The 17,945-nt window shown below is 41.5% G+C and overlaps 1 protein-coding gene across 3 annotated transcripts in view; it reads left to right on the forward strand.

Annotated features, from left to right (window-relative positions):
- lmf1 (lipase maturation factor 1) overlaps positions 1-17,945 on the forward strand; it is a 662,806-nt gene that overhangs the window by 211,961 nt on the left and 432,900 nt on the right. For all 3 annotated transcript variants that reach the window (XM_041206706.1, XM_041206707.1, XM_041206709.1), the window contains one exon: positions 8,030-8,178. In XM_041206706.1, coding sequence (XP_041062640.1) covers positions 8,030-8,178 — 149 coding nt within the window. The remainder of the gene's footprint in view (positions 1-8,029; positions 8,179-17,945) is intronic.

The following is a 17,945-nucleotide window of genomic DNA, read 5'->3' on the forward strand; positions in this document are numbered from 1 at the left end:
AAAACATTCCTTGTTTTAATAAGAGTGGCAACCTGGTGCAGTTTTATTCATACATCTGCAATTGGGTTTAGCAAAAACTAAGCATTTCTAACGTGTGTGTGTTGTCCATCACCTGTGAATAACCTGCCTTTAAATAATGGAGAAGGACTTGCAAAAGTAATATGCAGAACCATTTACTAGTTCCAAAGGTGTACACTGGTCAGTTTCTTAAATATTAAGAGATGTTTAATATACTAAAAATGTTTTAAAGTGCCTAGTAGTGTCTTTATGCTAAGGCAAGACATTAAGGGCGCAATTGGTAGAAATTAGCTATCCTTGTTCTTTCAATCTTGGGGCATAGGCTGTTTTGTGGGAGGGGTTGGTTTTCAGTGTTAAATTTTATTTAAACCAGTACAGCAAATTGCAGAAACTCGACTGCACTGGACATAATTTGCACTTCAAATTCCATGATTTTTTTAATACTGGTTTTGTCAATTTTGGGTAAATTGCGCTGGTAACTTAGTGGAAACTTGTACCCAATTGTGTCTAGTTTCGGGTGTCTTAGTTTAGAGGGAATACAGATGATTAAGATAGTGCAGAACAGACTTAAGGGGCAGAATTTTCTGCCAGTCGGGCGGGCGGACTCGAACCAATCTCCAGCGGGTGGGGAGATGATCCCCGCCAGAGAAGCGGGCCCTGCCTCCGTTTTACGTGGGCGGGCTAATTAAGGCCCGCCCAGCCTGATGTCTGGCCGGAAGTGCTAAGTGTCTTATGTGTGGGCGGAGGGGATTCCCCAAAAGCGAGATTACGCTCTTTCGCGCATGCGCTCGTAAGAGCACACATCTCCCTGAGGCAAAGTGCTGCCTCAGGGAGATCACTTCCACTTTGAAGAAGATTAAAAATAGAGAAGAAAAGATCCCTAACATGTCCCCCTCATGGAATGTCACATGAGATGGGACATGTTCATAATTTACACTATAACTTTATTAAACTTTTTAAAATCCTGCATGAAACCTCATCCCGCCAGTGGATGAGGTTTCATATTTTTTCTATTTGCCACCGGGGCTCCTGGCCTACCCACCAACCTTAAGGTTGGGCAGGTCCTTTAATTGTTTAAATTATCCTGTCAATGGCCTCGATTGGCCATTGATAGGTTGGTGGGCTCACTGCTGATTTTGCTGCACCCCCACCTTCCTGAAAATTTAAGTGGGGTGGAATGATGTAGGGGGTTCCGCCCAACATCATTCCGCGTCATTTTACGCGTCGGTGAGCGGGCCCCGCCCCCGCTCGCCAATGGCAAAATTCTGCCCAAGAAGTTCAGACTGGAGGTTTTAGTTATGCGGAAAGGCTGGACGAATTAGGTTTCCTTTTATTCACCACAAGAAGGTTATGAGAAAATCTGATGGAGCTATTCAAAATTTCTTAATTTTTGACAAAGTAAATTGGGAAAAAATGATTTCCACTGGTTGATAAGTCGATCAGTAACTACAAGGCATACATTTAAGTTCATCAAAAAGCGAACGAATGGAGAGGTTAGGAGAATTTTTTATACAGGATGGTTGTTTGGACAAGCAATGCCTTAACAGCGACAAGAGGGGAAACAGAATGCACAATGACTTTTAAAAGGATAGTATATAACTGTTTAGAAAAGGAAAAATTAAAAAGAAATGCGGCAAGGGCAGGGCAAACTACATGAATAGCTCTTTCAGAGAGCCAGCACTAAGAATAGCCACCTTCTGTGCTTCCATCTGAAATGGGTGGCAAATAAATGAGGCACCCGGCCCACTTGTTGGTGTCAGCTTGAGGCTTGAGCCTCATTAATATGCTGCCAGCAGGCTCCAGGTGCCAGACTGGCATCGCAATAGTGGAGGAGTGAAAAATCAACTAAGTCAATATGGGTCCAGTATTACAACACTGAATTTTAGTTCTCAGTGTGATATCTGATATCTTGGACTTGAAAATATTTGTGTAAATTGTATTTTCTATTTATTTTCTCTTGACAAGCATTATCTTAAACTAGTGATTATAGAGCAGAAGCTGAAGAGAATCTAGCCTTCGTTATTAGCAAACCCTTCTAAATTTTCAAGGCTAGCTATGGGAAGAATTTTCCCGTCAACGAGCGGGTGCGGGGCCCACTTGCCGACGCATAAAATGACGTGCAGTGCCGTCAGGCGGGCATCCCGATGTCACCACGCATCATTTAGATATTCGGTTCGGTGTGTACGCAACCGACTCGGCTGTGCGCCCGCCGAACTGTCAAAGGCCTTTAAAGGCCATTTATAACCTAATTAATTTAATTCAATGAGCTGCCCGTCCAACCTTAAGGTTGGTGATCAATAAGTAGACAGGGGCCCATAGACAGATTTCAGAGCATCGTAGAATCTCTTCCAGTCTTTGTGGCCTGTGTATGACTGAAATTTGTCTGCTTTCTGATTCAGCCAAGTGCCTTGCACCTCTCTAAGCTTGCATTGGACAGTCCTGCGGATGTTTTGGTAGGCATTGTGCTTGAATAGTGTTGACTTGTCACTGAGGTAAATCCTGTAGAGGCGATGTTTCTCCTCCAGTAATTTTTGGATTACCTCATCATTTTAATTGAAGCAGTCTTGATGCTCAGGAGAGGTAGGGCCAAGGGCCTCTAGTGCACTATAGTACACTATATGCCTGAAGGACACCCAGCCATCCAACATTCACTTTGTGTCCATTTTCACTGCATACAGGTGATTCTCGAGTTTCTCTGAGAGAAATTCCTTCATGACTACCTGTTTGAGCCTTGAGACATTTCTAGACCTTCAAGTCCTGGGGGCACCCCTGGGGGATAGATTTTGATGTTTAGCTTTGAAATTATAACACAGTGGTGAGTCCCGCAGTCAGTGCTGCACATAGCTCTCGTTACACGCACACCCTGCCTTTTCTTCCACCTAGCGATGACTCTCAGCTCCTCACCTCATTATAGCCTTGGTCAAAACATGGACAGAAGAGCTTAATTCAAGAGGTGACAGTGACTGACCTTGACATCAAGGGTGCATTGGCCAAGTGTAACATCAAGGAGTTTTTGCAAAACGAGTCAGTGAATCGGAGGAAAACTCTACTGGTTGGAGCCATACCTAGCACAAGGGAAGATGGTTGTGGCTGTTGGAGGTCAACAATCCCAGTCCTATGACATCACTGTAGGCATTCCTCAGGATAATGTCCTAGGGCCAACCATCTTTGGCTGCTTCACCAATGACCTTCCCTCCATCTTAAGGTCAGAGGTGGCGATGTGCAATCATCAGCGAACAATGTTCAGCACAATTCACATGCCTCAGATACTGAAGCAGTCCGTATCAATGTGCAACAAGAACTGGACAACATTCATGCTTGGGTTGATAAGTGGCAATTAACAGTTGCACCACAAAAGTAACTCACCTCGTTTCTCTGCAAAGCCGGTCCACCATCTACAAGGCACAAGTCAGGACTGTGATGGAATACTCCACTTGCCTGGATGAGTGCAGCTCCAATAACACAAGAATCTCAACACCATCCAAGACAAAGCAGCCCACTTGATTGGCACCCTATCCACCACCTTCAACATTCACTTCCTACAACACTGATATGCAGTGGCAGCAGTATGTACAATCTACATACCTTCAGCAACTCACTGCCTACACCACATGGAATGCAGCGATTCAAGGTGGCGGCTCACCACTACCTTCTCAAGGGCAATTGGGATGGGCAATAAATGCTGGCCTAGCCAGCGACGCTCACATCCCATGAAAAAATAGAAAAAACAATCAATTAGGTGCCAATGCATAGAATGGGGGGCATCTAAGATGCCATGCTGTGATGAGGAAGGTGGAAAATTCTGTTGGTGATTAAGAGCTTATGCTCAGCACACATCTTCAGCAAGAGGAGACCATTGCTGTTACAACTGCCAATCCCATTTTTTTCAATGACCCACTCCCACACTTCGTGGGACTTCAATTCAAAAGTTGGTGCAGATCACGAATGATTAGCTTGTCTGACTTTGGTACTGTAGCAACCAAAGAGTGAGGTCATCATAGAATTTATCGTTGACTTCATCAATGTTGGTCATGGTATGGGCGTACACAGTGTTGCTGGCCTGTTGCTGTGCAGGGTGAGTTTAAACACTTTAATTAAAAGCCTTGAGAAGGCAAATCAACTGACTGATACAATGGTTCATTACAGCAAAGCCTACACCAGCTTATGTTTTTCTTTTCAATGGCCACTCCAAAAGAATGTCTAATCTGCATCAATTTCCTTGAGCTGATCCTCTTCAAGTCAATGAATCTCATTGAGGGTGGTGATCTGGACATTGTACCTAGCCAGCTCTCTACTGACAAGAACATTTCTTTTCTCAGGTCTGTCAGGTATGGCATTGTCCATGAGAGTGTGCATGTTTTGTGCACCATTGATGACCAGTGTCACCTTTAATTTCTTTTTTGAGATTGACTTACAACCCTATCGATGGAATCCCTGCCAGCTGCAGCTGCTGGCCAGGGAGGTGAATCAGACAATGTTTATTGCATCTTTTCTAGCCTCTTCCTCATTCTAGGAAGTTGAGCAGTGTGGTCCTGGAAAGGGCTGCTCAGTTGGTCGGGCTGCCGAGTTCCACTTCTGCTTCCTTCTAGTGAAAAACACAACCCTATGGTCTGAGTCACCTGTGTGAACTCCAAGTAAATCCACACCTGCTGTTACGTTGTTCACTTATCACCAGAGGATTTGTGATAGATGATGGATGAAAGATGATAGAAAGATAATGAACGTGACTTGCATGTGAATTGGATTAAAGTGAGGGAAAGTTGTGCATTGTCAGCTGGCTTGGATTGCTGGACTTGCCAAAGAGCATATGAACAAGCTTGAAAGCATTCAGAAACAAGCATTGAAACTGATCATGGGTAATGTGTACCAAAGCTACTCTGACACAAACAAACATCTGAACAACTGAAAAAGTGTTCCCTTGCTAAAAGGCAGAAAAAGCTCTCTGGAATTTGCTAGAAAACTCTTGAATTCCACCTCCTATTGCCACGATCTCTTGCCACAACCACACAAAAGTAAATGTGTGATGGAATTAAGGAGTAAAGACACCATTCCACAAATAAGATATAGATGAATAGACCATGAGACTGTCCAATTTCCTACTTTATAAACTCATAAATATTATGGAAATGAGTGAGAATTTAATGAATTCAACCTGACAACAAAAATGTGGACTTTAATACAGTAGATCTTTCATTTTTACTCAGTAAATCAAGCAGACTGGCATTTTTCAAAGTATTGTAATTATTTGTATACTTAAATGTTCATAATTTCACAATCATTTTATTTTTTTTACTTAATTCATAACAGTCGTTAAAATAAAAATAATGATTACTTGTTTTATTTATATCGTCATAACAATTCGGCACCTGGCACCAAAAGGATTTTCAATAGAGCCATTATGTATCCATCTGTTCCCTTGTCCTGACCTAGCTTGGTCCAGTGGCAAGACGAGTCTAGGTGGCTAGAGAAAGATCTGAATGCAGTGGGGACTGGGTCATCATCTGTGTCTTTTTTTCTTTCCTTTTTATTCGTTCATGGGATGTGGGTGTCGCTGGCTAGGCCAGCATTTGTTACTCATCCCTAATTGCCCTTGTTCAGAGGACATTTAAGAGTCAACCACTGGCCGTCAAACTGGCAGGAACTGGAGACGAAAGTCACCGCTCGCCTGCGGCGCTGGACAGGACTGCTCCGAGTGCTATCTTACCGGGGTCGAGTTCTGGTCATAAACCAGCTGATCGCTGCCATGTTGTGGTATCGACTGGTCGCTTTGACCCCTCCCCCGGACTTTGTCACAAGAATCCAGAAATTGTTAGTCGACTTCTTCTGGGACAAAAAATTGCACTGGGTCGCTGCTGAGGTTCTGAGTCTCCCGCTTAGGGAGGGTGGTCAGGCGCTAGTGTGCATACGCACACAGGTGGTGACTTTCCGCCTTCAGACCCTGCAGCGATACCTCTATGTCGAGCCTCCTCCTAGATGGTGTGCCCTGACGACATATTTCTTCTGTCAGGTGCACGGCCTGAGTTATGACGTGCAGCTCCTGTTTATAGAACAGAGGGGCCTCGGTGGCTCCTTGCAGGCGTTGCCCGTCTTTTATCAGGACCTGATCAAAGTCTGGAATGTGGTCGCCTCGCGACGCAGCTCTCTCCCATCAGGAGTAGCGGCTATCGTCAGAGAACCGCTGCTCAGGAATCCGTCCCTCCGTCCTTTTCAGTGGTTGGCGGAGAGGAGGGCTGTGGCCACAGGGGTGACCAGGATCGGGGACGTGCTGGGTGGCGGAGGACTGGGCTGGATGCTGCCGCAGGAGTTGGCGCGTCGCGCGTCTGTGAGTGTCCAGGTCGCAGCCGATGCCATCCAAGACCTGAGAATGGTCGTGCTCGGACCCGGCATTATTTTGGGTCTTGAGGTGGCCCAGGTGCGCGGTGGTCTTCCGTCTGAACGTTCCCCTGTTCGGACAGAATTCCACATTGGCCCCAAGCCCCGAACCCTCCCTCGGGTGCTGGTGCCCCGCAATATGAGCCGCCTCGGGGACATGCCCTCTGTGCCTTTTGGCACGGCAAAGAGGAGCTTTTTGTATGGACTGCTGCTGCACACCTTCCATTTTCTCGCCCTTGTCTGCCGCCCGGACACACCCTGGCATGCCTTGTTGCCGTCCGGCGGCGGAGGCCCCCGATGGGAGGCCCTCTACGGAGGTGTCCTCCCCCTTTCTATCGGGGACCTGGGTTGGAGGGTGTTGCATGCAGCAGTCCCGTATAATCACAGAATGCATAGGTTCACGCACTCTCAGGACACCTGCCCTTTTTGTGGTCTTGTGGAGTCCGTGGACCATGCATATATAGGGTGTGGTAGGCTACACTCCCTTTTTAGTTACTTGAAAAACCTTTTATTGATGTTTTGTTTGCACTTCAGCCCCACGCTCCTGATCTATGGACACCCGGTGCGGAAGGGGGTCGGGAAGGAGGAGGACCTCCTCGTGAACCTGCTCCTGGGCCTGGCCAAGTTGACCATTAACAGGTCCAGGCAGCGGGCGATCGACGGGGGAGTCCCGCCCGATTGTTTGTCCCTGTTCCGCGGCTACGTTTGCTGCCAGATATCCCTGAAGAGGGAGCACGTGATGTCTGCTGGCACACTCGAGGCCTTCCGTGCCCGGTGGGCACCGCGGGGACTGGGGTGTTTTGTTGACCCCTTTAATCACATTTTGATTTAAAGTTTGTAAGGTTCCTTTAAATTTTGTTCTTGGTTTTACAACTGACCTGAATTAGGGGCTGTGCCTGATTTATCCCAATTTTGTTGATTTGGTTTAATTGGTTTCACTTAAAAGGTTATTGCTGTGGGTCTGGAGTCACATGTAGCCAGACCAGGTAAGGACAGCGGGTTTCCTTCCCTAAAGGACATTAGTGAACCAGGTAGGTTTTTACGACAATCAACAATGGTTTCATAGTCATCATTAGACTTTTTAATTCCAGATTTTTATTGAATTAATATTCCACCATCTGTCGTGGTCCCGGGTCCCCAGAACATTACCCTGGATCTCTAGATTATCGTCCAGTGACGATACCACTATGCCATTGCCTTCCCTTGTTGAGCTCTATATGTTCCACAACATGGGTGCTGATCTGCCTGCAAGACTGTTGGAAATGATATTGGTCTCATTTGCCAGGGTAGGCACATTCCTAAGTTGCTGAGGGTAAGGGACCCGATGGCTACCCTCACCTGGTTTGGCCCACCAGTCAAAACGGTTTACCAGGGTGTGGCCGTCGCGTGCTCACACCACATGGAGCCACAGGTGAGAGTTGGGTGAAGTTGAGGACAATACAGAATCAGTTACTCCAAAGAATGCGGCGAGGAGGTGCTCCACCTCCTTTACACCCCATTCAGTTTCCTACCAATGCCCTAGAATTAGGGTGGGTGGTAAAGAACCTTAAGGGCTTTACAGTGTATGTGAACAAAATAAAATTCCATATCCGCATACAGCTAACTTTTTTTTAATGTTCTTATCTTCTATTTCCTGCAGGCTGGGAGTCTCAGCTTCTGGAAACTGGATTCCTTGGTATTTTCGTGTGTCCTGTGCTGACTCTCCGTACCATTCCACGTCATACACCACCGTCCAAAATTGTCATATGGTCTTTTCGTTGGCTCATTTTCCGCATCATGCTGGGAGCGGTAAGGATTTTTTAAAAACCATTTAATACAGGTCCTGGGTTTCACTGTGACCTTCTGTTTTGCAACATTAATTAGCAACAGATGCAATTTAGAAATGTACAGCTGGGCTGGGTAGCTTGCAAAGAATGAGGGGATATAAACCAAGTTCTTCTGACACAATCATTGATTAAACTACAGAGAAGAAACATAGAATGCTGTATCTGACAATCACAGTTAAATAATGAGAATTGGCCTGATTGATTAATATCTGTTACATTTAAAGGTGTATCCGTAAGCGTCAGTTGCACTTTTCCTTTCACAATAAGGACATTGGTTAATCTTTTTCATTATTGTGATTTGCTTCCTTGCTGAGAAATCCTGTATTCTAGTGTTAGCTGTTGCCTTTAAAGAAATTTTAAAAACAAGCAGATCTTACATGGTTACAATACCACGTGGAGTAGTTGAGCCGAACATTATAGGTGCATTTAAGGGGAAGCTACATAAACACCTGGAGAAGAAAGGAATAAAAGGATATGCAGATATGGTTAAATAAAATAGAGTGGGAGGAGGCTTGTGTGGAGTACAAACACCTGCATGCATCATTTGGCCGGAATGGCCTAGTCCTATGTAATTTTGTGTAAAAGGAGTTACAAAACATGGTTAGGGTATCTTATTTTTCTTTTCCCCTAAAAATTGGATGTTTCACCTGGTGGATCACCAGAGAACTGATTCAATAAAACCATTAACCTTAATTAATTAATTCTAATTAATACCACCCACTAATTATAAATCAGCAGCTGATAAAAGACAGGTAAGAAGATAGGGCCTGCTAACCAGTTAATAGTAATTGATAATGCTTTCAGCTATTTACTCGCAAATTCAGTTACATGGGAATTTATTGTTTATGATCCTTTTTGTGGTTAATTGGGAAGGATCTATTTAGAGTGATGGGACTTTTAAAAGGCAGCCTCACGCAAAGCAATTTGTTTGCCAAAGCAGTGGAATTTTCTTTAAATTTGACTATGACTTTCAAACATCTGATCCATTATGAGCCTTTGGAAGTAAGTTATGTCAAGTAGCTACGGTCAGTTGAAACTGAACTGCATGTATACCTAAATCAGCTTGAGCAGTGCAGAAAGCAGGGTCACATATAATGAATACACGGATCTCAACAGAATAAATGTGAGAAATTAATGGGAGATGAAGACTAGTTTCTTCTAATGGCCTGAAATAATCTGCATTTCTAATATTTGAATTCAGCTTCAATTCAAAGCATGAATACTATGGTAGCAAGTAATGTTTAGCCTCATTTATCCCACTGCTGTTAACTTGCAACAAATTGCAGCTGCTTCAGTATAAATGGTCAAGAATAAATTGTGCGGAGTTTATACTTGGATCACAGCTCAAGAGTAAATGCTTTCACTTGTCATTTGAGTTGACCTCCGCTGCGAAGTGAGAGTTTTGCATTATGATGATAGAAGCATCTTTTGTAAATTTATTTCCGTTTACTGCGGAAGGATAAATCCAGTGCATGCTTCAGACTCTTCATACAGACATGGTGCATAAATCTGGACATCTGTATATGTAAACCTTGAGAAATTGAATTCAGTTTGAACAACATGATCTGAATGTGCATTATGTCCACATGTATTATTGTACTAGTGGACTTAGTCTAATTTTGACTATTTACGCATTGGTGGTTCAAGCTACAAACCATGCACTCTGTGTTCAAATCCAGTTTCTTTCAATGAGAAGTATAGAAGTATATCCTCTGTGAGCCTGCGATTGGACATTCAACTTCACAATTCATGTGATGACCAAGTGATCCTAGTTATCCCTAAATCTCTTCATTGATTAAGACAGTCATTATAACAATGTCTCTGATTACATAGAAGGAATTAGAAATATAGTTTATTACATAGTTTTTAAAAATAGATTTTTATTATTTTTTGATGCACTTATGCTGACTCCTGATTTCAATTTTGGCAGTGACCAACATTCCTGCTTTGTTTTAATGTATTCAGTTAAAACAAAATTGAGATCTGAAAATCTTGCAAGTGATTTCCATAATCAGAATAAAAACAATGTGTTGCTTTTTGAAGTACTTAGGTTTTAGCAGTAAATGTATCGATATAATATGATCTGATCTGAGCTGTGAGGAAAGATGGAGAAACGGCTAGGAGGGCCTGGAATCACTTAAGAAGTTTCTCTGGGGGGACTCTAGGGCTCTTCTCGATGGATGAATTGGGCCAAATGGCTTCCCTCATCCATAATTACTTCATGATTGGCACTTTTTTGTTTATTTTACTCATGGCCTACAACATACAGCAAGGAGACAACTGTTTTCCTAAGTACAGTCTTTTTTTTTTGCTGTAACTTTGCCAAGAACGCACATTTGTCAACTACATTGATGAAGGAAATAAGTTGTTTAACTAACAACAAAAACAAATTGTTTAATTCGATATTGCAGCAAAATATTTGCATACTTCCTTAAAAGTACATATTCACGGCAAATGGTTTGCAAAGTGAACAGACTTTGCTCTTGCCTACTCTGTTACTATACTGCAAGATTAGAAACCAAAGGGCGACTTGCAAGGAATGAGTTGCTGAATTTGTTAAAGCTTTATTCAGCTTTGCTGTCAGTAACTTGCTGGACATAATCTACATGGTTGTTCAAATATACTGTAAAGTTCAAGGAGATACCTTGAAAATTGCTCCTTGCTGAAAGGACCTTGTCTTTTGTGAAGCTACTCTGCATATGGTCCTGGTTGCTACATTCTGATCCTTTCCAGCCTACACAGGCTAAAGTAATCCTTAGTCAAAGGGACAAAAGTGGTTATTTTCTGTTGCCAGCAGCCAAGACTACCAGCAATGCATAAATATTGCAAATCAGTTTAAGATGTCTAAGTGAAGTGCCATCCATCTGTTTAATGAGGCTTAGGACGTTAACGTCAGTGGGGGTGACCAATATAGTAAAATGTGAAATGTTACAGATGGCTACCATTTCAAAGTTTGATTTCTGGAACGATCACAGACTGCAATAGTTTATATCTGAGTAATTAAGTGGAATTTGTGTAACTCAACTAAATGTATACAATTACAAAACCACAATGATCAGGCTTATTGTAGTTTGGTTTAATTGTGGAATCATAGAATCTTGCAGCACTGAAGGTAGCCATTCGGCATATAGTGCCTGTGTCGGCTCTTTGAAAGAACAATCCCATTAGTCCCGTTTTCCACATAGCCCTGCAATTTTCTCCCCTTCCAAGCACATATCCAATTTCCTTTTGAAAGTTACTATTCTATCAGCTTCTACCTACCCTTTCAGGCAAACACAAAAGCAAATCCTGCAGATGCTGGAAGTCTGAAATAAAAAAGGATAATACTGGAAATACCTAGTTGGCTTCAGGTCTATGACATTTCATCACAACCGGAAAAAGTTAGAAATGTAACAGGTTTTGAGCAAATGAAACAACAAGAACTCATAATACTGTTAGCATAAAATATACCAAAATTCGTTACAGGAGTATATAAATGAAAATATGAGCTACAAAAGGAGTTATTAGGTCACATGACTAAAAGCTTAGTCAAAGACGTAGGTTTTATGGAGTATCTCAAAGAAGGGAGAAATGTGGGGAGGTGTAGGAAGGACATTCCAGAGCTTAGGGCCTAGGAAATGAAAGGCATGGCCACCACTGGTAGAGCAATTAAAATCTGGGATGCTCAGGAGTCCAGAATTAGAGGTGCAGATATCTTGGAAGGTTGTGAGACTAGAAGAGATTGCAGAGATAGGGAGGGGCGAGGCCATGGAGAGATTTGAAAATAAGGGTGAGAATTTTCAGATTAAGATGCTGCTTGACTGGGAGCCAAGGTAGGTCAGCGAGCACAGCAGTGATGGGGGACCAAAACTTGGTGCAAAAGACATGGGCAGCAGAGTTTTGGATGAGATCAAGTTTACAGAGGGTAGAATGTGGGAAAACAGGAGTGCATTGGAATAGTCATGTTTAGAGGTAATGAAGGGATGAATGAGGGTTTCAGCAGAAGTTGAGCGGAGATGGATTAAGTTGGGTGGTTATGGAGATGGAAATAGCCAGCAATGGTGCGAATATGTGGTCGGAAGTGTATCTTGGGGTCAAATGTGGCACTACTGTTACGAACAGACTGGCTTAATCTTAGACAGCTTCCCAATAGAGGATAGAATTGTAGCTAGGGAATGAAGTTTGGAGCTCTGTTCCCTAACAACCAAGTGAAAAGAGAGAAAAGTGGAAAGAAGAATAAAAGGGAAGGCCTTTGATGGGTGGAGGTAGGTGAAGTTGAGTGGCAAAAGGCTTCATTGTGCAAGGCCAAGGGGAATAGTAATGGGAACAAAACTAAGGATGCATCTAGAGGAGATGTGAATGGCAGGATTCTGAATACAGTCAAGGTAAGTGGAGACCAGAGACCTGACTCTGAATTCTGACTGATTAACCAGTGGGGTTCTTGCGTCTGGTGGTTGTGGGTGTTCCACTGTTCCTTATTGCCTTTAACAACATGCATTTATAGAAAATTTGACATTGAGTTACAAATGAAGATTTTAGCTCAGAAAACCAAAAGCTTGGTCAAAGAGGTAAATTTTAAAGAGAGCTTTATAAGAGGAGACAGAGAGAGGAAGGAAGGCAGAAAGGTTTAGGAAGGGAATTCCAGAGCTTCGGGTCTTGGCAAGTGAAAGCATCACTGCAAATGGTGAGCAATAAAGTCAGGGATGTGTAGGATAGAATTGGAGCACCATAAATATCTTGGAGAGCTGTAGGAGGATATAGAGAAAAGGAGAGGTTGAGGCCATGGAGGGATTTCAAAACAAGGAGGAGAATTTTAAACCTGAAGGGTTTGCTGTATCAATAGCCAATGTAGGTCAGCAAGTGGTGATGGGTGACAGGACTTGATGTGAATTAGAATACATGCAGTAGAGCACAAGCTTATGGAAGGTGTCTGTCAGGAAGCCAGCCAGGTGTTTGTTAGAATACAGTAGCCCTCAATTGTAGTTGCCTTCCTGAAAAGTGCAACTTTAAGTGAAACAACTTTTAAGTGAATCACAATTTCCCATTAAAGACTGTTGCCAATACATAATGGTTTTTAGCTGAAAAAATCTTATTTCTTGGAATTTACTGGTGGTTTAATTCCGAATTCATTTGTCAAGGTACTTAGCTGAAAAGTCCTGTGAAGACTGGAATAACAGGACATGATCAAAATTTTCTGAGAGTTTTGTCCTGTTTGTACTGCCTCAAAAAGACAGTAATTTGAAAAAATGTAATATGACAGAATGAAGCAAAATAAAATTAATTATCACGTTGAGTTGCTTATTTTAAAAAGAGGTTAATTTGACCATAATTGCATAGGTATAATTTTAGATTTTATGCTTCAGAATTCAATTGTATGATCCCCGTGAGGGCAGTGTTATATTTCCCAATTTTGTAGCCAGGATTTGGCCTTATCGTGTCAAATTCTACAGTAATATTCTGTTCTGGTTCATGTTACCCACAATTAAATCACTTGGTTTTTTTTTTGCCCTCACTATACATAAACAATTAACTTTTGTCCATTCATTTTAAATGAATGGAAAATTTGTGGACCAGTGAGTCCAGAAGCAGAACTTTTATCTCATAATAATCAAGAGTAATCTTTAGTGCACACATTCTGTTACATGTGTTGTAGGCTATGGGCTCAATTATTACTCCACAATTTGAGCATATGAATTAAATTGGTGTCAGCGCCCAAGTGAGTAGGTACTCTGTCCAGTGTGGCATTGAGGTACACAGACTAGAATAATTTCTTCTCCAATCATAACTTTGTGCTGCAAAACCTGGTATTACATAGGGCCATGAAATGATGCTTCACGTGGCACCTGCACTCTGATCTAGAGAAGAAAAACAAAATTACCTCAAGAGAGCACGCCGGGCTGTTACTGGGTAATCCTACTGCAAATTGTGTTTGTGCGCAGCTTGGTAGAAACAAGATTGGGTTGAACTGCAATGCCCATCACAGTCAAGCAGCCTGCCAAAGCATTCTGAACTATGCTCAGGCACAAAGAGCACCAAGGTACCAAAATGTTGCCTGCTCCTGCGAATCCGTATTAAGATAAGAGTTAGTAGATGTTAGGAGAAAAGGGGAGTATTTTGGCAAAATAGCAAAGTCCTAGGTTTGGGGCAAAAAGGCAGAGGGTAGAAAAAAGCTTGTGCCACATAGAAGCACAGCATAAAATTTACTGACGTATTGGAGTGGCATATGTTGACTTGATTCAAACTTGCTGTAGTTTCTGGTTTTATGTACTTGCCAGAGTTCTTTGTTTGTTCTTGAAGCTGCCCTGACATGAATGTCCCTAGCTGTGTCAGTAGATTCTTAACAAGTAGAACAGTAATCTTGACAAATCTTGAAACCTTGAACATTCCCAATCAATTATTTTGTGCTTCTTCATTCCAAACAGCCAGAATCACAAAAACTATTTTTCCACAACTTAAGCACGTATTTGAATTTCATTTTCTTCTTCTTGGCATGTTTTTTGGCAAGTGTACACTTTTTGGGGTATCGATTGAATCGTAGTCAAGAAATGACATCTATATAGTGAAAGTGGCAGCAATACAAAAATAGCAGTATACCTGATGATGCCAGTTATGCCTTGTGTTATTTGGTTGTCTAAAAATAAAATGTTTGCATTTTTTTGTATGTAGAAGAGGTCTTTCACTGTTCAAACCTGGCAACTCTTGAGAGTCAGCAAATGTCAGCCAATTTTATCTGAACTTCCTTGCTCAATATTGCTTATATTAGTGGAAAAATTAGACTTGATAACTGTGGTGTGTTTTTTCCGTTTAATCATTTCACAGCCAGAATAGCAGATTTTGAAAGTCATAATTTTAGAAGAAATTCTGACACTTTTAAATTTCCCAACTAAAATTGGGCCGAATTCCAACATCACTCGCTCAGTGCAACAAATATTTACAGTTCTTAAGTAATATATAATACCATGCATTGAGATTTTAAAATTATTTCCTTTATATAAATTATGACTAATAAAACAAAGTTCTTTACTTTTTTTCCATTTTAATTCCTTTTTCTTTTTCCTCCTTTCTCTCTTTTTTATCTAATGCTTCATTAGAGAGCTCCCATCCCTGATAGGTGAACTGAGTCTCAGGGATCACTTCCTTGCTGCAACTGAGTGGAGTATGGGGATTTTCAGAACCATTTTTTTAAATGATACCAAGACAGTCACGTTTTGGAAGTGCTGACTATCAATGCTAGTAATTGGCTTCTTTCCTGTCCTGAAACATGCCTGTACTGTACTCTAATCTACAAAAGATATTTTTGCCAATGAGTGTTTTTGTTATCTTAGTATAAAAACCCAACATCCATCTGATAGAGTAGCTAGATGTGGTGGGCGTTCCTGGCATCAAGTGTGACAGCAAAATAGAGAAGGTGCACACTCCTCCATTGCTTTGTTTGAAATCTCAAGTTATGATGTAGCAGGTGATGTGTGCCAAGCGGACCAAATCAACAAGGGAAGCTTGGCCATGCTATCACAACAGTTTTGCAATTTGTATTTATTACAAGAAGATGTGTGCATTGAATTCAGAAGCAATGAGTCCACTGAGACCTTTAGAGATTTTAAAAATTAAAGTACTTATTAACAAAAGAAAAGATTTCAAGCACAGACATAAGATTACAATTACTTAATACTATAATAAATCCTAAAATTCTTAATTAACCTAACACCCAAGTACACACCCCCTTTAAGGTAACTGTCCAAAATAGATTTTTAAATTTAAAAATCAAGCTAGCAAGCTACCACAGCACCCACTCAACAGTGGAATTCCAAAAGTTTTTCTCCAACTTTAGTTTAAGGATGTTTCACATTGGATCTTATATTGCTCCCCCACATAGCCTTTCATTCCACTTCATATATGTTTCTCTCTCTTTAATCTGTAATTTCATTGTTCTATATGTCTGCAAATTTACTTTTCCCATAATATAAAAATCTTTCATTTGCCAGTATGACCTCTTTCCTTTTGGGAAAAATAAACACATTGCTTGGCCTTACTTATCTTGCCAGTTGTAAACATCCTACCATCCCGTTGAAATCCAAACAACCCCACTTATCTAAAAGTGCAAATTTCCTTCACACCTTATATGCTAAGACCTCATCCTTGTTTAGTCATTAGTATTTCAAATGCCTTTTACCCCTAACTTCTTTTGATAATTTCAAGCTTGCAGTCTAGCTGACTCCAATTTAATTAAATTTCACACAGGCAGAATCATCCATACCCACCTATAAATCTACTTTACAATAAATCACAATGATATAATGAAAAATATATTATTTTCATGAGAAAGTAATTTGGACAGAGTGCCGCTATCAACAAACATATTGCATAACTACCAAAAGATGTTCATATATATATCTGAACATCAGAACAGTGCTTGAACTGCTATAGGCTGGGACAGTTGAAGTTCTTTGTCAAATGAATGAGTACAGTGTGCTGGCCTAAGTTCTACTGTTGGCTCAAAAAATAGGAACAAGAGTAGGCCCCTCGATCCTGTTCCGCCATTCAAAAAGATCATAGCTGACCTACTAATCTACTTTCCCTCCCTAATCCTCATATCCCTGAATCTCTTCTCGTCTTGACTGTACTCAATTACTGAGCAGCCACAGCCCTCTTGAGAGTTCCAAAGATTCACATTCCTCTAAATGAAGAAATTTCTCCTTATCTCAGTACTATATAGGTGACCCCTTATCCTAAGACCTTGACCCTTAGTTCTCTCCAACCAGAGGAAACAGCATCGGTGTCTACTTTGTCAAACTCTCATTTATGTTCATCTTGGGTGATGGTCATATGTGTCATTTTATACTAGATTCAACATCTACCTAATGCATATTTGCAAAGAATGCTAGTGACATCTAGTGGCTCTGCATCAATCTGTATTTATATTACTTTTTGTTGATGCATTGTCCAGTTTGGATACCCTAAATCCTGTCAGTGCTGTCCAACTGGAATATCATTCATCCATTAGGCATGTGATTGACACAAGTTAAGGTTGAGGTCTTTGCTCAGTTGTAAAATAAAGTGTGTATGCATTGAGTATTCTTGATTTTTTTTTTGATGGCTTAAAAAGTTTTGACAGGACTTACAGTCACTGACCATGGCACTGAAGTGAGTGACTTGCATTTGATTTATGATTGTTTAGAAAGGCTGGGCACGTGGTGTCTTCTTTTAGAAAATCGTCTGCTTCGGATGTATTTCACAGAACTGTAAGCTGTTTTAGGAAGGAAGGGCCCTTGGAGATCAGTTAAATGGTTAATCTGTGAAAGCAGAAAGAGCTGTGATTGATGGGGGTGTTAATGTCACTGGTTATGAACATGACACACAGACACTTGTAGGATTCCTTCTGTGCAACTATAATGTGCTTGACAGGCATGATAAAGTTAGTTTGATGCATGAAACTCCCGTTTCCTTTGGAAAGGAGAATGCACCTGTTAGGTTGCAGCTCTGAGTACCATGCTAAGCCTAGCAGGAGATGTAACACGTGCACTTCACAAGAGGTTTCCCAGGCCTGGTTTTAAGCAAGCAACTGAGCTTAGTGAGCCACGCATAACATATGTCCCAGTGAGCTACAAACCTTGATTCCACTTAACAAAAATTTGTAAAACTTCTCTTTTTTTAAAAAAAGTGTACATTTAAAGGTTTGCCCCTTTTCTTTTCTCCTAAAATGAGCAGGCTGCTTAGATTACAAGGTTCTGTCACCTGTTAGAAGAAATATTT

Source organism: Carcharodon carcharias, chromosome 15 (assembly GCF_017639515.1).
Source record: "Carcharodon carcharias isolate sCarCar2 chromosome 15, sCarCar2.pri, whole genome shotgun sequence".
NCBI classification, from domain to species: Eukaryota; Metazoa; Chordata; class Chondrichthyes; order Lamniformes; family Lamnidae; genus Carcharodon; species Carcharodon carcharias.